The sequence below is a fragment of the Genypterus blacodes genome, unplaced genomic scaffold (genome assembly GCF_046128005.1).
Source record: "Genypterus blacodes isolate CSIRO-AG114 ecotype Tasmania unplaced genomic scaffold, CSIRO-AGI_Gbla_v1 ptg000067l_1, whole genome shotgun sequence".
NCBI lineage: Eukaryota > Metazoa > Chordata > Actinopteri > Ophidiiformes > Ophidiidae > Genypterus > Genypterus blacodes.
The window spans coordinates 4,098,826-4,118,596 of NW_027466879.1; the positions used below are offsets into that span (position 1 = coordinate 4,098,826).

General features: G+C 45.5%; 1 protein-coding gene across 1 annotated transcript in view; it reads right to left on the reverse strand.

Moving 5' to 3' along the window:
* gpc5a (glypican 5a) overlaps nt 1-19,771 on the reverse strand; it is a 91,239-nt gene that overhangs the window by 55,446 nt on the left and 16,022 nt on the right. Inside the window, exons 3-6 of the mRNA XM_076156271.1 lie at nt 14,340-14,800; nt 14,018-14,251; nt 13,457-13,590; nt 13,209-13,334 (exon numbers count right to left, since the gene is read on the reverse strand). Of these exons, the coding sequence (XP_076012386.1) occupies nt 13,209-13,334; nt 13,457-13,590; nt 14,018-14,251; nt 14,340-14,800 (955 nt within the window). The remainder of the gene's footprint in view (nt 1-13,208; nt 13,335-13,456; nt 13,591-14,017; nt 14,252-14,339; nt 14,801-19,771) is intronic.

A 19,771-nucleotide genomic window follows, 5' to 3' on the forward strand; every position in this document is an offset into this window, starting at 1 on the left:
GCCGAGTGGGTTGCAAAGAAAAGCTGCGGCTAATGGAGAAAGGAGCCGGTGAATGTCCATAGGTGCTGGAGCTTGGAGGTGAGTGATGGCTGAGAAATGCCAGCCTGAGCGATTTGAAGCCTATTTGGGGCTTCTTCAGATTAAGAAGCCTGTAATCCTTGACAGTCATCAAGGGGAGGCAAGTAAGTGGAACCACATGGAAGCAGAGTGGAGTCCACCATCACATACACAACACATCCCTGCCAAAGTCAACAGCAGTACTTGTCCAGTTTTCCGATTTTTAGATAGTTATCCTCTTATGACATATCAGCACAGCTCCCAGACGTCTTTGAATGGTTCACACTGATTTGAGCTGATTTGCCTTCGATCTGGGGCTTTTGTTGTCAATATCCAAAAGCTGTCTGTGGGAAAAAAGAAATCGGGGCTAAAATCGTTCTATTTTAGATGGATTCGATTTGCCCTGAGTGATTCAAAACACACCAAAATGCCGCTGGAAATATCAGCCCCGCGTGAAATTACATGTAAGAGCAGATGACATTTGCTGATCATCTGGCTGCAGTGGAGTGGACGGCAGAGATAAACGCAAAAGAAAACGAATACACGAGGTTTGTGCAACATTTCTCTCCCGTGTCATATCACCAATCTTTGGAGGGAAACCGTAAAAACTGGTCGGTGTATTTACAGCCTTATTGATTCAAAGTCAATTTTATAGCCGAGTGATCACACTCTCTCTCCTTTCATCCTCTGATGGTCTTATCTGTGTTTATGTTTCCACACGGTATCTCCCCACACTCATCTCTGTACAGACAATCACAGGAGAATAGTACAACTGCAAAGCTGCAACCTATACTGCCTCGTACGTCTCTTAAGTCTCCTCTTGTGCTCACCTGCCGTGCATCACAATCACTCCCGTCTCCTCTCTCCTCCTCTCCCTGATTGGTGCTAAATCGGTCAATATGTTTTCCCCTCAGATAGGTGCTGGCTGCTTAATGAGCTCTGGTAATAAGGAAAATATTCAACAAACATCAACTTTTGAATGCTGTGTGCATCACTGCACTCATTAAAAAAGCTCTGAACACCGTGCATGCATTTGAAGATCGACAAGAAACCATATGGAGGAGACCGACGGATGTACAGTATTAGTACACAAATCTGCGTAGTTGCAGAAATGTCATAATTTGATTATTCTGTAAAAAATACAACACACATCTTAGGTTGGATTATGTGTTTCACTCACTGATTTTACAGAATAAGATGAATGTTAGGTGTTTATTCATTTGAGGAGGACAGATTAGACAGTCTGAAGAGGGATGATCCTTATTAGCACAAACCATGATGTGCTTCCTTGTCGGGTATAGATTTTAGAGGGGAAAATTATTCATCTTCACCGCTGTCAGCATTGTACAAATAGGCCAAGCCTGCACATTCTGATGATCAGGACAGTTTATCTGTGTGAGGGGCTTAACACCATCCACTGCTGCATTATTACAGTAAATGGTTAATCGTTATGTATCACAGGGACAAATGCCAGTTCGTGCCCTTGATTGTCTTTCCTGCTCTGCTCAGACTGGTTGTAGGAGTAGGAAGTGTATATTAATGGACTGATGGGTGAAATTACGTGGGGGAACATTTTAAATGACACGCCTTGGGGTCATCCATGAAATTTAGTAATTATCATCTGTCCTGTAACGGGGCTTTAGATAACATGCCCTCACTGTTTGGCAGGTGGATTAATATTTAATCCCTTATCAAAGCGCTTTATTTACCCGTGTCCCCAGCTTTTTATACAACAGAATAATGTCAGCGTAATTTAATGTCAAACCACTGCATTGACTAACATTGTTATTTCACTGTAGAGGGCAAAGTCATTTGCTTCAGAGAGACAAATATTCCTGATTTTTACAAGATTGACCCGGGTCATGGAAGGAATTTTAATACATAACTTAATCTAGGGTAATAAAGTCTTTGCTGTAACACTCCGACGCTGTCCTCGGTATATTTACGCACATTCATTACTTTGATCTCGTCTGTACTGCTGCTGAGGCAAAAATGTGCATACAGTACATGTACATTGTTGCGTAACTGGATGCACACACCGGATGAGGAAATGCACGTCAAGATTGCTTCAGCCATTTGTGAGTCGACGGATCGTTCTTAAGTAAATCGATTTACAGTCACATAATTGCATAAAATTGCCGCCAATTTTGATATGATTACAGTGTTCAAATGACATTTATGATGTTTAAGTTACTTTCAGAACGATTTATTCTTTATTATTCCCACAATCTGCCTCGTCCACGTCGTCTCATTTTAGTGATTGCTTAGATTACAGGCATCTACGTCTCCAGTTGCTGCGGCGCCTCAGCTCCTGGCCACAGCGTGTATTCATGAAGCATCTATTCAGATGTTATGGCCGTTTGGTTACAGGGTTTCAACTTATTCTATATCACACACAAAAAATGTTCCCTCAAACAATACTCTAAAATGTCAGAGTGAAAAATAGACCATCCAACGTGTTTGGCTTTGCTCATTGAGAGTGAAGCAGGTTCCCAGGCAAGCTGCAGTGCTCATCTTCACAACCTCTTCACACTTCTTCAGCTTGTGTCAACAGCAACTGTGAGTCAGTTAGCCATTCATATGCTGCTACAGACGGTACAATCGCTCTTCTTCAACTCAGCAGCTGACATGATTCATGGGGCTCTGTGTCTTGATTTAGGGGCTCTTTCATATTTCTCCCAGCCCACAGCAGAGAAGCATTTCTCCATGATACCCCTGAGGTAATGACCCTGGTCTGCCTGCCCTCCCTGCCGACATGGCTGAGCAGGAAAAAGAGCTCTGCTGGGCAAAACTGGACCCAACTGGATGTATACACACACACACCCACACACACACATTTGCAAACACATACATGCGTGCACACAGGCACATACAGGGATATAACATGCACATACGCTGAGGCGAGCTTGTAGGCACAAAGGCAAACGAGTCAGGCTTTTATAGCTAACACAAAATAAGCACTATGGTCTACAACTAAATTAAAAAGCAAATCAGGATTAAGTGAACAACAACATTTTTGCAGATAAGCACTGGTTTCTTGTTGCAGCCAAGGTCTCGGTCAACTCATTAACAAGTAAGAAAAGGCTCCACTCCATCCTACACTACTGCAATTACCCCAAGTGGAATGAACACACCATTAAGATTAAACAGGGAGTCACCGGGTTTTATTTCTCTACTCGATCTCAGTTTGTTGAATTTGTATTGTAATAACACCTTATGTTTCGCCGCTATCCGCTATGTTTGCGCCGATTTAGTCTCCAGGGGCTTCAGATTGCCCTGTCAGAAGCGACTATAACCAAAGACTGTGAGCACCACTTCCTTATCACTACCAGTAAATTACCTCAGGATCAGATACAGCAGGCTGCCAACTCACAGAAACTCCACTCCCTACACACAGAAGAAAGGGCGAGAGAGAGAGAGAGCGAGAGAGCGGGAGAGAGAGAATGTCAAGACATGACGAGAGGAGGAGAGCAGACCCATGGAGACTGATAGTTTCAGCTGCTCTCAAAGGTCATCAGATGTTATCTAAGGCTCATCTTCTGCCACCGAACGCTCCCCTCTTACACTCCACTCAATAGCCTGAGTCAAGCAACTGTCAATCAAAACTTTAATAACCGGCAGCAACAATACAGTGGGCTGCGGTTTCACCTTCTGACTGTAATCAATCTCAATGACAACACTCATAAAGGTATTAACATGAAAGCTACACTAATGATCTGATAAGATGTCTTGTTTACATGCTTCAAGATAATCAGAGACAACGACTCTGACATGCCAGATACACAAATTCAGGTCTGTTTGGACAAAGAGGGACTATTTGTCACTATTGATGCTTTAATGTTTGTTAAATGTTGCTTTTGTACTGAAAAAAAGAGGTTTAGCTACAAGCAAAGCGAGGGATCAGACAGGAAGCTTGTCACGCTATTCATGCTGCAACCTTGAGAATGAGAATGACCGACTCCTCAGAGAAGTGATGGACAAAGGGAGAGAACTTGAGGATGAGCGCAACGGACAACAGGAAGTAATTAGAAAGGGGCGTCCAAATCAAATGCATCCTTTGAGTGAAGTATAAAATGTTTAAAGGGGCCGACGTCTGCACTGCAGCAGATGAGGTTCTACAGCAGCAAAGGAAAGCTGAAGTGGATCAATAGGTTGCTGCTAATAAAGAAATCTGTAGAATCTGTCCACTTTAGAGCACAGCCTTCAAAGCTTAATGATTTACTGCAATGAATCAGTTTATTCTCATTGAACTCAGGAAAATGGTAGTTGACCTGAGAAACATAGCAAAAAGCTCTTTCTCAAAATCCTCATTAATGTCTGACTTCAATAGTTTTATCATTTTGTAGCATTCAGTGGTGCATATTGTGTTCTTTTGTGCATTTCATTCCATTCAGCAGACAGTCATTATAAATCATGAGTGTTTCTCAGCTTTTACATCTTGAATTAGTGCGTTATCTTATCCTTACGCCTATCAGCTGCAAGGTTGTACCACAATGACGCGAGGCGCCGCAGGTGAAAAGGTTGATTTAAAAGTGCATTACTCATTCATTCATATTTTACTACCAGCACTGCGAAATACATGACGTACAAAGAAAACTTCATTTGTCAAGCTTTTACCCCAGAGAGACACTGAGTGAAAAGTTTGATACAAATGTTGACTTATGACTTTCTAACAACAACAAGGACAGGCAGTGGTTTACAGGATTTAGTTTTGTCCTGTGTCATTTCTATTTCCTGGGCTATTTAACAGGAGAATAAAGAGTTGTGCACCATATAAAGACCATTTTAATAATAAATGGGCAAATATTAAAAGAACAATCCATCTGTGAACTGCTCATCTTCATTTAGTCTGCACTCGTTTATTTAAAAGAAATGTAGGAGAAGGTCTTTATTCATTAAAACAGATGTCAAAATCTGTAAACGTGTTAAGCTGACATGGAGAAATGACTAATGCAAAGAGCCACAGTCAAATCATCAGGGCCGGATGTTAGGAACCGTACTGAAACCCTATATGGACAAAAGTACTGGAACCACCTACACATATACAGCATGTCTCCATATATTGCTCCATTCTGGTCTTGAGCAGCTTCTCCTGTTTTTTCGCGCGCTTATTCCTGTTTTCTGCAAAATCCTAATGGATAATACATAAATAAAATTGCATTTAAATTTAATGTGCTCAGTATAAATTGTGATGGAATGAGCTGCGATCACACTGCAGCTGTATGGAGGCAGTGTATACAGCGGGGACACATTCATGAGATCAAATATGCCAAGAAGTTGGAAACGTCGCCCCGCCTGGTCTTCCCAGCTCCACTCCCTCGCATTAATCATGATATTCTGAGTTGTGACTTGCCATAAATGTGTACCTGCACCTGACCAGGACATGGACAGCGACAGCCCACACTAAAACATTATTAGGTACTTTAAAAATGGATGAGATCATCCACCGGGCAGGGAGGAAAAATGGGCTTTAATAGGATAACAGCCTGCCTCCTGAGACTCAATCACAACAACACGAGAAGAATCCAGATAACAAGAACGCTTACAGATACAAAAGCAAGTTCAGACACAAAAATATCAAAAACTGTAAACATAAAGAACCATGCGCAAATTCCAAACATCACAATTACAGAACTCTGTACACTCATTTCTACCTCACAATGAGTTAACCATGTCTCTCGGCTGAAATTGAGATCCTATAATATTATCATAGCAGGATCATCAATTCCTTCACACTGATATTTGGTCATGGTCGGCTCCTCGGATGAGACCAAAGAGAAGAAAGAGAAAATGCAATTATGAGAACAAATACGTAAAAACCAGGTAGCACGTCATTTATCAACATTAGTACGTGATAGGTTCCTGGAGGGAGATGCTGGCCTGAAGCTGAAGTTTTCCCTGCAGGCAAATCAAATCCACTGAATACCATCATATCAACCAACTTGTCCCGGATGCTTGAATCATACAAAATAAATGGCCTCGGAGATGTAGTAGATGAAGTTGCTTGAGGTGTGAAGGTCTGATTAAACTCTCAGTGAGTCATCTGGATTCAGGCGAGCAGTCGTGGTCTTCCAACACACACACACGCGCACACACACATACACACACACACACACACACACACACACGTACGCTGGTACTGTGGTACAGACGTGCCTGGACTCCTCTCTGCAGCATTGTGTGGAGCTGCTCCAGCGTGGTGGAACAGAGCAGATGGTGAACGTATGCGCCGCTCATGCATGTCATCATCACCTTCATTAGCTGAAGGTGACATATGATATCATCCGGCCTGTGTGCATTGTGGGGGATAGGTAGAAAGTGTTGTTTACTCCCTTTTCTTCTTCTATTCGTGGTTCAAGGTTGTTGATGGGAGGTATTGTGAATAATCACAATTCACCCTCACACTCCTTCCTCCAGCAACTCCCCCTCAAGCCTCCCCCCACCCCCCCTCCCGGTCCCACCACCTCTCAGCATTAAGGTAAATAAGGGCTTCCAGCAGCGAGCCAATGAGCACGGGCCACTGAGCAGAGATGCATGTTTGTGTTGCCTTCCTCCCAGGACCCTGCTCGTTTATCTTGGCTGTCAGGTAAAGGGCAGACTCGGAGAAGGTGAAACTTTGTTTTTAATAAGGCCGGCTTAGTTTCCATAGAAACTGCAGGACAACATTATAGGGACAATGATGAGAGAGTAAAGTATCAGGGCATCCCAAAAGCACGGTGCATTAGTGTTTACGTCACAGAAATGAAAGAGCTGCTCAGATTAATTCCCCTGCAGCCTCCAGACGCAGACCTTTTTCCTGTGGTTGCTGAGGTTAATGAGAGCACATTCTCACCTCATTTTCAGCAGAGGTCAGGAGCTAAAAGGTACGTTTCCACTTGTAAAAAAAGGTGCCGAGTCTTTGGTGGGAACAAACCCCCTGATAGACAGACTGGGCCGCTAATTAATGTCATTTTTTTAACATTAAATTAGTGCAATGTACATTTGAAGGATAAGGGAGTCGCAGGAGACAGACTGTGGCTTTAACGTGAAGTGAAGTCATAAATAATCAAACTGACAGAAGGAACTTGCTTTCTAAACCTGCCAATATTCCAAATGCAAACTACTCATGCAAGTATGCATTCAGAATATTCATTCAGGCTAAAAGTGCATAAAGAAGAAACAAATTGCACAGGTAATGAATACTTGATGAATACTACATTCTTCACTTTATGGCTCCAAATGAGAGGCATGTTTAGGTAACAAATGAGGAGCAAATCAAAAGGTGCAGACGAGTTGGTACCACACACACCGTCTAAAGCCTGCAGCTGTGAGATAAACCAAGACAATGATACAAAGATATGGGACTCTTTGTTTCACACTCGTGCGAGGGAGAAATTAAGTCTATTCTGGCGCCGCACTTAGCATGCGTACGGTCGGCACAGAGTCGTGTAGTCATTATAAAATGAGGCTACGCTGATAAAACAGAACATCAGAATTGAACTTGTGACTCCTTCCAGTCTGGTTCCAATGTTTCACTTGTGTTAAAGACAGAGGAATATACTTGTGGGAATGCCCCGTAGTCCACATGCAAAACAACAACAACAAAGACAAAGCAGGAGCATCAGGAGCATCTATTGTAGATGCAGAGTGCTGAAATTGCTCTATTGCTCCATTGTTTACAGGCCTGCAGTGCAGAACTCTCCTTGCCAAGAAATGTGAGAAACAGCTATTGTTATCAAAACAATATTGCTGTGTCCTTGTGATTAAATCACAAGGCAGGACATTTTAGCCAGCGCCTCCCATCCTTTAAGTGTTTTACGATTTTAAAGAAAAGCAGAAAAGGATCCCACTCACACGGAGCTTTCCCTCACCAGGGCGTGCACCTTTGCTCCTGCTTTATAAGCATTAACTTCCCCTTTTTTCCACCACTTTGCTCCCCGTTTCCAGCTGCCTCTGATTTATATCTGAAGTAAAGAGGAAAAGTGCTCCGTGGGGACAAAGAGTGTGCTCTCCACTGCAGACAGAGGCGGGCTGATATCACACAGGGGTGAGGCTCTGCACCGACAGCTCATCAGTGAGACAATAAGGCCTTTGCTGTTAATGTCCTCTTACCTGGCACACTACAGGGTCACAATCTGCTCCAGATGCTGGAGGCAGGCTTCCAACTCATGGTGGGAGGAATCAGAGCTTGAGAAGCAGAGGGAGAGGACTCAATAAAAAATGAATGGGACTAGGCACACACACACACACACGTACACACACACACCAACTTGAAACATTGCCTCCTCAGCACTGTGGCTTTTCTGGCTGAAGCAAAGTGTTACTGTAGCATCCTCTGGGATAATATCTGAGTACAAATAAATTAAATCTCTCTTTTCCGGAGAGCTAGATTGAAAATTTATCTGTTCAGACCAAGCATACATAATTTGAGAATGGGGGAAATGAAACAGACAGAAAAAGACACATGCACAGCAACACACACACACACACACACACACGCATATATGAGAGACTTATGAACCCAATTTATTCAGCCAGACAGAGTTCTTGATTCTGTCACTTGGGATAATCGTCAGGATGTGGCGCTCCGACCGAGCCTCCGTCTAAACGTGGCCAGGATATAAGGTCATGTTGGAGCGGAACTCTAGCCATGCAGCACCCAGACCTCAAGTGCTCCGGTGGTTTTGTGGTTATCTGCAGTGGCCAGCTGTCGCAATGGCGAGGAGCTCCTCAAGAACGTCCCCTCTCCTCTTCCTCTCCCTCTCATCTTTCTCGCCCATCAACACCATCCAATCCGCCCACTCGTCTCTGTCACCCTCCTCGCTTCAATTTCAAGGTGTGTAAATTATGATATGTTGCCTGTTTCATTTCCCACGTACAGAATGTAAGAGTAAGTTCCATGAGTTAACTATGATTCAGTTTGACTTATACAAGCATGTGCGCTGGGATGGAAAGCTAATGAACTGTTGAGTTGAACTGTTGATCGCCTGTGAAGGATTGTGATTTAACGCCACATCCATCTCCTTCTATGGATCTGGATAAAACAAGTCTCCCCGTGTCTCGCGTGTGAGCGACTAAGAGGACAGCCATGCATAATATATCTGACAGCGCCTGCTTAAAACCTCACTCCTTTCCTTTCAAATCTGGGTCAGTTCATCGCTTCAAAATGAACATGGGAGGCGGCGGTGAAACTTTAGACGTTCGCCACTGAATCTGTTTATCATTTAAATTTTGTTTTCTGCCGTCACTGTCAGGACCGACATGGATAAGAGCCACTCTGTGACATACATCATCACAGCTGATGCAGACAAAGCAGTGGAGGGAGCAGCAGTGTGGCAGGTCTCTGGTCGGGGCTTCACCCAAAGTAATGAGCTCCTCCTGCTGGTCACAGGGCGCTACAACAACAGGAAATGAGGGCTGGGGGAGAAGCGTGGAGGAGTTTACACTGCAAATGACCACAGATAGGTCACGAAATGCAACATGCAGCTTAATAATGGATTCATTGTTATGTGCAACAATTTAGAAACAAACACACACAGTTATGATATTCCCTGTTGTTTCCTGTTGGCTCACAGGATTGGAAAACCCTCTTCTCTCTCTCTCTTTTCTCTTCTCCCACATCTTCCTTTAGACAGAACCTTTAAAACAACATCACCACATTGAAGCCAAAGTGAGTCACCTGGTCTTCAGTTCACACAGGCGCCCAGAAGCAGAAATACGTCTAATGGAGAAATAGATGAGCGAGATGGAGCAGGATGGAGCAGGACGGAATGCCTACTGTGCCCTCACACACACTCTCTCCCCTCTCTCTGCTAACTGGCCAGACACGGCCGAGAGTCTCACACCACGACTCCTCTGCTCCTATTACCATGTGATTAACCTCTGCTGGATTATCCGGGCAGCAGAGACATAGGAAAGGTTGGGGGGTCGGCACTCGAGCATGAGGGGGGGGCGGCCCACTAACGGGAAAAGGCCAGGAGCAAATCTGTGCCTACCTGTCTGCAAGCACCTTTTCACTTAACGCCGTACGGCAGCAGATAGCAAAGTGAGCAAGCAAGGTCAGTCGCCTTATTAAGAGGAAAACACTAAGAAATGTGTTGTAGTCAATTAGAAAAAAAACACTTTGAGAAATGCAAACGCACTTCCAAACACCTGCTGTGTGTTTGCAACCGTGAGACAAATTGCAGGTGGAGATGAATTAAAGTGAGTCAGCACAGGAGGAAGTCATCATGAATAAAACATGGCGCCCGGCGCACACTTGTTGCTGGTAGCTTTTTTTTCCAGCGGCGTTGTAACTTCTGGGTTGTTGCTTCTCACTGGCAGCGGCAAAAAGCAAGGGAAGAAAGAAGAAGGAGGTTGTAATCAAACACGCTCTAACGTACAGCCGCTGCCACGCGACGCGGACGTTTGTGCCACTTTCAACATCAAATCAAAACAAACTGACAGGCAAATGTGGAGTAAATCACGATCCTGCGAGCGCCGCCTGTGACGAACTGCCTTTGTCAGTCCACACACGGAGACACAAAGACATTTGGGTTTGTACTTTTTCATTTCATGCCTAAGCTGACAGGGCCGCTGTAACTGCTGTGTGTGCGTGTGTGTGTGTGTGTGTGTGTGTGTGTGTGTGCGTGTGTTTATGTGTGTGTGTGTGTGTGTGTTCATTGTGGCACCCTGCCAGCTCTCCCGTGTGTGTGTGTGTGCATCCATGACTGATGGAGAAAGGATGTGGGAGTGCGTTAACCTTTCTGCCCAGAGAGGGACGGACTGTCTTCTCCAACCAAAGACGATCGGCGTCCTTCCACAGTTTCAGGGCCGTTGACTTTCCTTTAATCTTTCTTTATCTTCTGTTGTCCGGCGATGAACATGAAGGCACAAACGCTCCCTCGCCGCCTCCCCTCACACACACACTGACGAGATTTGAAGACGCAGAGACAGCCTGTGAGAGCGTCTCAAAGCGTCTGCTGGATATTCATTCTATTTCATTTGTTGTTATTGAGCATCTGTGCTGCGAGAAAGAATTCAATACAGAAAAAAACCCCACGTAAGATTATTACAGGTGAAATTCACCGCGACAACAGATGACAGAACTGTCGACGAGCCCAAGCGCTGATCTGAAAAACGTCACGTTCAATCTCTCTTTGCATGTGAGCGAGTGTGTTTGAGAGAGAGAGAGAGAGAGAGAGAGAGAGAGAGAGAGAGAGAGAGAGAGAGAGAGAGGGGAGGTGTTTGCCAAATCTCCCCTGGAGCCAGACGCCATCATCTACATTCACGCAGGCATTGAGAAGAAAGCGGCTTGTGTTCATCCTCTGTGATCTTATCTGATGGTTCTTTATCTCTCTGTTTACCAAGGACCCGGACGAGGACCTGCGTTAAATCGCCTTTAAATCTTAAGCTGCTGTGTCATGTTTTTGTGCTCGTCCTTTTTATTAAAGAAGACAAACGCTGAGCTCGGGTGCAGCTCCCTGCTCTTTAAGATCGTAAAACCATCTGTCCCAGCGTGGAGAGCTCATATGTACGCTTTAATGTGCACACGCACTCACTCACACACACACACACACATTCACACAGAGGCCCTAAACCAATCGTCTCATGTCTCTGAGGCCTCAATAAGCTTCTGTAAATCAGCCACCATCCTGCAGTGAGTTTTATTCGCCCTCTCTCACTGGATGTTGGGTTATGACCCGTAGGCAGGAGGTTATTTATTGCCTTTGTCTCCGACTCCGTTGACTCCGTGCTTCTCATCTATGGTTCTGGGCTAATAGAAACCAACACAGGGTTGTAGATCTGCTAAGCTGCAGGGATACAATCTCGCTCGAATCCTCGGCTCCTTCTCCCCAGATTCGTAATATTTCTCAATTCCGCCCTCGCGTTTGTCGTCTACTCTTTTTTTTTTGGGTGACTGACAAATCAAAATGAAAACCTGTGAGTGAACCTGGTGGGGGTGTCTTAAGTGTTACAGTGTATGAGGAAAGGAATGAGGGTTAAAAACTTGGACAAGCCCACAGACCATAAACATTTCCCTGAGGCTTCTGGCAGCACTGATAGACAGCCTGCAGCCTGCAGCCTGCTGGCCTGCCTCCTTCCTGCACACAGAAACATCTCTATTCTCAGCGTCGGCTCTGGGCTCTGTAATGGAAAACTGAGGCGCTGTGTGAGAAAATAACAAAGATGAAAAGAGTAAATTGTCGGTGCCTGAATGGAACTTAGCCTTGACAATCCGCAGTAATGGCATTTTTAATGAGCGAACACCCTCCTGCGCATTCCAGAGAAGCCAATTCCCTCGTTGGAAATGCCACAAAAACGTCCTTCCTTTCCCCACACGTCCCCCCTTTCCCTCACACAGCAGCTGTGAAACAATCTCAACAACGCTGTCATCCTTTACAATGCACCATCTAACCCAATCTAGCCGTTCCAGCCTCACGGTAGCTTGAAATACGGGCCCACCTGCCATTTCAACACTGCTGGCAGCGGCTGACAGTTAAGAGGAACAACCGCCTAGTGAGGATATATGAGGGAGGCCTTGAGTGACGACGGCGCGGGTAAGATAGAGAGCGGCGAGTCTGATGGAGACAAGGCCGCTCACTGATACCACCAAAGAGGCCGGTTTGTCTGCTCCAGTTCACATCCCAGATCTGTCTGTCTGTGAGGCGTCTACGGCTAATAGATGAAGTCAACGTTTGTGCCTGCTTGTTTGTGAGACAGGGTATACAGTATAAGGGAGGGTGTGTGTGTGTGTGTGTGTGTGTGTGTGTGTGTGTATGTGTGTGTGTGTGTGTGTGTGTGTGTGTGTGTGTGTGTGTGTGTGTGTGTCGAAGAATCACACTATGAGTCGTCTCTGACACTGGAACGCTCGTTAAAAATCGGGATTTTAGCCGGAAATCCACAGAAATATATGAACCCTTTCAGCTCATTTCCTTGTTAAACAGGTTTCCTTGGAATTTTGTGGAGCGGCGCTTTGAGCCAAAGAACCACTGATTGACTTTTGACACTGAACCACAATTCCAACCTTGTGGTGGACTTGAGCAACGACGCAGACGTTTGTAATATAAAATATATTTGAGTTTTTGTCCATAAAAAGTGTTTCATCATCTCGGTGCCACATTTCTTGGCTGGCCCTAAACATCAGGCCGCGCCGGTCTGGGTCAGTGTATTGTAAATCCTGAGACACTTACCTCTTCACGATATCGGCTCCGTTCCAGCAGGACAGTCCGTCGCCGGAGGCCAGCTCGCTCACACACAGCTGGTCAGCCAGGCCGCCGTAGTACGTACGGTAGAGACGCAGGCTGTTCAGGAACTCCCTGTCAGACCAGGTGCATGCTGATTAGTCACGTGTTTGAAGGTTTAATGAACAAGAAACAACAGCAATGCCCAGAATATCTTTCCTTCCTTTCATTCCACACCACTGACGTCTTCATCTCACCTCCTCCTGACAGTGAGGGAGCCTCCTGACTCCCTGACAGAAGCTTTTAGCGGCATGGATTCTCTGCTGCTGCTGTGCTGCGTGCCAAAGGTCTGTGCGGGCGTCCTGCTCGGTGGCCCGCACAGTTTGTGTACCTATATGACCAACATACACACAAACAGAAAGAGACTTTAGGCGCTGATTTTGGTGGAGGCCTTATTCCAGGTGACAGAGATGTTACATTCTTACATAGAAGCCATGCATGCAGACAAGCCTGTCATGTTCTGCGTGTGTAAACTAACAGCAGTGACACTAGTCATCCACTAGATGGAGCTGTGGCTTCTGTTGTGGAGCTCTGATGTGACTAACAAGTGGTTGTGTGTGTTATGCACCATTTCAGGCAACGAATGCTTGGTTTCTATTTCCTAATCTGACACTGAGCTGGAAGCTAGAATATCAGTGTAAATTCAGAATGTCTCTCTCCCTTCCCCTTATTCTTCTGAATCTTCTATAATTTACAGTCCAGACTAAACAGCAGTATTGTTTCATGTGTTCTGTCCTGAGAGAATTTGAGAATTTGACCTGTGCGGACAAGCGAGGTCCATTTTTTTGAGCGTGAGCAACAGCGTCATGAAGCAGTGTGTGAACTCCCAGAAGCACGTGTTCCAAGTCATGAGGTCCATGCATCCGCGCTGACAGGCCCTCCAGAGAGCGAACAAACTCCCTCCAGTGGGCGTCAATCTCTGCCAAGCTTGCCAGACACCCTCGCATGACATTGAGGCAGTAGCCCATGCAGGGCTTGGACTGGGTTAAGCCCTGTGAAGCAAATTACACTGGGATCAGTGATCAATGTGCAGTGCTGGTAAAAGCTTCCCCTCATTCTGATCGATGATGTCATCCATACCTGACAGTGAGGACAGTAATGCATCTTGAGGAGAGCCCGTCTGCATTCGCGGCTGAACTGTAAGTGGTCGGTGGTATTGATGACCTCGATGCCGAGGTGCAGCGCCTGAAGAAGAAGCTTGCCCGAGAACCCGGAGCGAGTGATCTGGTCTGCCAGGACGCCGGGCGCCCCACCAAACGGTCTCACGTCACGGCTCGACAATCTTACACACTCGGCATAACCCGGTGCGATGTCACTGAGGCCTGGGTTGATCAGGTGATTGTACACCACTGGGAAGAGAGCGTCGAAGAACCGCTGGACCAAGTCATTGACGCTCAGCTCGGAACCCAGCAGGAAGAGAGCCACGTCGGTGAAGAGCTCACGCACCAGACCGGTGGTCTGATGGGCCATGTTACGGTACGACTCCAGGAGGACGGCGTTGGTGTGATTCTCTGCTTGCTTCAACAGAACCTCAAAGGTCTCTGAGGGACAGACAGCAGGAGAGAAAGAGAAGAAGAGATCAATAAATAATAGGACATTATTAACATATTCTCTGCTTCATCTTGCTTCAAAGTCTTGCTGCATTTTCAAAGGCACAGATTTACTGAGAATTTAAAGAATATTGTGGATGTTCTCTAAATGAGTAGGGCAGAGTAGAGTCGAGTGTAAATGGGCCCAGCAGGATCTGCAGCTCCTTCTGTAGATCTCACAAGGGAGTAGAGCACATGCAGGGGAGCAATTTGCCCTGTAATCAAAAGTTAAGCTGACAAAGAAAGTGGAAAAAGAACAAATTAGTGTGGAAACTACTGAGATATAATATGAACAGTAGAGGAGGAGAGGAGAGGGGGGGAGAGGGGAGGGGAGGGGAGGAGAGGAGGAATCTTCAGTGATCTCAGCAGGAAGTACGGCTCCCTGGTGTTCCTGTGAATGGGAAACAGAGTTGAGAGGGAAGAGGAAGAAGGAGAAATAGCACAGAGGAAAATCTGAGGGGAAGAGAGAGAAATGTGAGAAATGAGACGTTGCTTTGGGGCGAGAAGCTGACAGAAGTTCACACATCGACTCACTGAAGAAGAACTCTGCAAGACGACACACAGGCCATCATGCAGGCATCCACACATGATGAGGTAAAAGGTCAAAGAAGCTGAACCGTGTATCACCTTTAAAGATACAGTGGAGCAAATGTTACACCTGGAAACGCCTCAGTGTGAATTGCAGAGCGAAAACAAATCCACTAATCTGGCCGGAGCCACAGGAGGGAGAGGCCGATCACGCTGCTGCTCCTCTGTCTGCCACGGACAGAAATCCAGACCAGACCTGCATTTCACGTCTGTGTTTCTCTACGAATGTGCGGGTGTGTGTGTGTGTGTGTGTGTGTGTGTGTGTGTGTGTGTGTGTGTGTGTGTGTGTGTGTGTGTGTGTGTGTGTGTGTGTGTGTGTGTGTGTGTGTGTGTGTGTGTGTGTGTGTGTGTGTGTGTGTGTGTGTGTGTGTGTGTGTTGGTGCAACACTGTGGCACCCAGCAGTTCGTGCAAAAAATAACTCTTCGCAGGAGTGACAACAACAAACTTGAGGGAAGAAAAACAAAATGATTTCCCACTGGGCGCTCACTGATTTTGTGCAAAACTATAAAATGAGGTGCAGTTGAGTGTGAGATGTGAGCGTGTTTGCCGTCGTAGCACATTAAACGTTTCTCGCCTTTCTTCCTTTGTCTTTCTTTCCCAGCTAATACCTGAGCCTGGGCTTCTCTCACGTCATGTGCTTGTCATGAGTTTGGGAGGCAACGACCACGGTGAAGCCCTGGAGCTGCCTAGGGGGCTGTGAGGCAGAGGAGGTGGGGGAGAGGGAGAGGGAGAGGGAGAGGGAGAGGGAGGGTTACCGCTCTGATGAAGGCTTCTGCTGGAACGCTGTACAATATGCACCGACGTGGAAAGATTGACCGAAGGCCCCCTGGAGAGAGGGAACAGAGAGGAGTCTGGCATGCCCACGGGCCTCTCTCAAGCAGGCCAGGGTTTAACGCCGACGCACCAGGAGAAGATGTGATCACAAGACATCTCGGGTCAGGAAGGAAATGTGAAATGTGAAAAGTGTATTAACTTAAGGCCAAGAGCGAGATGTACATCCTAGATACGGTCCGGTGCCCCAAAAAATCCTATTTCAGGTAGGAAATGTGTGTGTGTGTGTGTGTGTGTGTGTGTGTGTGTGTGTGTGTGTGTGTGTGTGTGTGTGTGTGTGTGTGCGTGTCCGTGTGTGTGTGTGCGACTGTGACAAATTGAAGGCACACAGTCAGGGAGGGAAACATGTGCTCGTGGAATACAGTTAGAGATTATTGCCGGCGTCAGAGCAGGCGGTGTTATGAAGGGTCCCACAGAGATTACATCACCAGCTTCTGTGGGCTTTATCACATTAAAGTGTGGAGTTAATGAATCCCACCTGTCAGGCCACATAAAGAACAAGTGTGTGGTAAACAGAGCTGTCCCCTTTTATCTCTCACCGGTTTCCTCTTATGTGATTCTTTGGAACTAAGTCATCCGCTCTGCTCCGCTGCCAGATTTGCACGGCGGCTATATACAGGCATAGTTAATAACGCAGAGATAATAGCTTGATCAGAAATTCTGCTGTCTAAACAAGTCTGCCACGTTGGAGGAACACCCACGCAGATGCTTCGAGCTGCCCAATGAGTGTTAATGGCTTCTTTTACACCAATAAGAGAGTGTGAGGCAGTTTCTCTGGCTTGGAGGCTCAAACTGCCGGGCAGGCTGACGGGCAAGCCAGAAGGCTCTGAGAGAGGAAATGAGGAGAATGTGTGGATCGGTTTGGAGGGAGGAGGTGCAGAGAAAGGAGGGAACTAGAAAGCTCTTTACAGATTTTATATGAGATTGAACATGTTACTTTAGGGGTCAGACGTTATGGAGGAATGTTTTATCAGAGGGCGTTTTAATCCTCCTGATCTTCCTCATGGTCTGCACGCTTCAGGCTGAGACGAGGCCAAGCGTTCACTCTTCTGGGTGCGTTCCTTTTTTTGTTTGGGTTACAGCCTGAATCCGGCCCTAATGAGGATAAAGGTCTGTGTTTGCCTGTGCGTGTGTGTGTGTGCTCAGCGTGTCAGCGGCCCGGCTGATAAGAGCAGAGCGGACGTGTTTGTGTTCCCGGCAGCAGGAGAAACTGAGACAAGGGAGAGAAAACACAACTGTTGCACTGTTACTCACAATCTGCTCTGCTCCAATTAAATGACCGGCTGTACACTTGGGTGGGTATCCAGGTGAATGTGTGTGTGTACCCATAAAGTACCAATTGTTTTGTAAATGAGTGTTTTCATCTACAGCAAACAAGCGTGGATAGCATTTTGGAAGCAGCTACATTGATGCTTTCTCTGTCTTCTGTTCCCGGTTGCAATAAATGATAGGGACACTTTCTCTGTGTGTCTGTGTGTGTGTGTGTGAGTGTGTGTGTGCATGGACATCACGTCAAAGCAGAGCCGTTTAGGACGAATGGCTTTGAATCCATTACTTGTAGCCATTACAACATGTCGTCCATCAGCCTGTAGGGTCTTCTCTCCTGCATGCTGAATCATTTCTGATATATGAACAATTAAAGTATGAGTGTTCGGGCATCGGCAGCCATCAGCCAGATATATTGACAATTACATGCCAATCACAAAGCCCTTTCAGTTGTTCTCCGTGTCTAAAAGGCTTTTAAATTTGATCCCATTTTGTTCCATTCTTCCATAATAGCTGCAGTTCTCATTTTCTTTAATGTAGGATGATCTGGTTAACTGTGACAGGGGCACCTAACCGGCTGATGAGTGACGCTGAAGGTCAGGGGCTTCTGGCAGCTTTCACCAAATGAAATAAAAGTGATTATTTTGTCACTGTATCCGATTGGTTGGGATGATAACTGTGACATTTGGAGATATGATATGTAGATCCTTTAAAAGGTTTATGGCAAAACGATTAACACACAGAAAGAAGAACTCAGGACAAAGTAGGTAGCCATGATAGGAAAAGCCAGTGCAAGAGGTGCAGTGTGTCGGTTTCTCCACCAGAGGGAGACCTTTTTTATTTTAATACTTATAGCGGGAAGTTTGGGGAAGAACTGTTCTGTTTCTTTAAGCATCCTCCAAAAACACCCACACACAACCCATCCTGCAGATCTATTCTCATATTCTGTGCCTTAAATAATAAACACCACAACTCTTGTGTTACAAATTCCAATTCGCTGACTCAAATGTTCCAGCAGATGACACTCATTCATACAGCATCTTAACCTGAAGATTAGAGGAATAGAGGAATAGGACGCCTGTCAAACTCTCCCTGTCAGCACATCCATCAGTCTGTCTGATTTGTCCTGGCTGTCAGTTCAACGCCCACAAATAGTAACACGTAATTCTAACCCAGACTGCATTCAAAGAAATGAATATCAAGGTCAGGTTGTGTTTTTTGCTCAGATCATTTGGTTCTGATGGGAATTTGTCCTCCTCACACTGTTCAAAGGATACAGAGTCCACAAGCACAGTTTGAATAATCATAAAGAAAAAGTGTAATTTAACCAAAAAGACTTAAACTAAAAAGACATTATCTGCTATAAAGGCTGCCAGGACGTCCTATATATATATATATATATATAGATATATATATATATATATTTGATGAATGTTTATCCAGTCCCTCACTATACTTGGCTTTGGTTTTTGACCACTAATGCTGCAGTTTGAGTGACATTGTATAAATACACACAAACAAAATACCAACAACCTCATTCAGTGCAGAGCCTGGGGATCAGTTCACTGGATGAGAATGAGAAGGAGCCTTTGTGCCTGGAAATCCCTTTGAAATGGAGAGAAAAAGACCAAAGAGGCTCCCTATACAGTTTATACGACATATTAAAGGAGATATGCTGCGATGCTATACATCAGAACTATGATGCAAAAACTAGTGTTTGTCTTGAGTTTTGTTTGTTTCCAGCTTTATAACACTTACACCAACCAGCCTGAGCACTGAGCTGTTAAGAAAAGCAAAGATGGCTATTATAAATGTGATTCATCCTCTCTGAATGCCTTTGACCACAACAGAAAGGCCCGGTGACATCTGATAGGTTGCAGAAAAGGCCATTTTCCATCTAGAGAGGATGAGTCAGTGGCTTTGTGTGCAGCTCATCTCAGCACAGACGCACACAAAAGATGGTAATGACTTCTATGCTGGCACAGCAGGTACAGTCAACACATTCATCCCATAGGTGCAGATCGCACAATGAAAAGGCTACTTTGTTGTTACAAGATGATTGATGATTATGTTTCCTGGTGTTTTCATAGTGTGGAAAAAAACAGAGAAGGTTTGTGTCTGATGAAGTCAAACAAGTCGGCGTCAGTACAGGAGCTTTATTTTGATTTTCCTTCATTCTTCCTACAATGGCTCACTCAGATCTACAGGGGAAAGTTCATTCCCCCAAACTGCCTGCA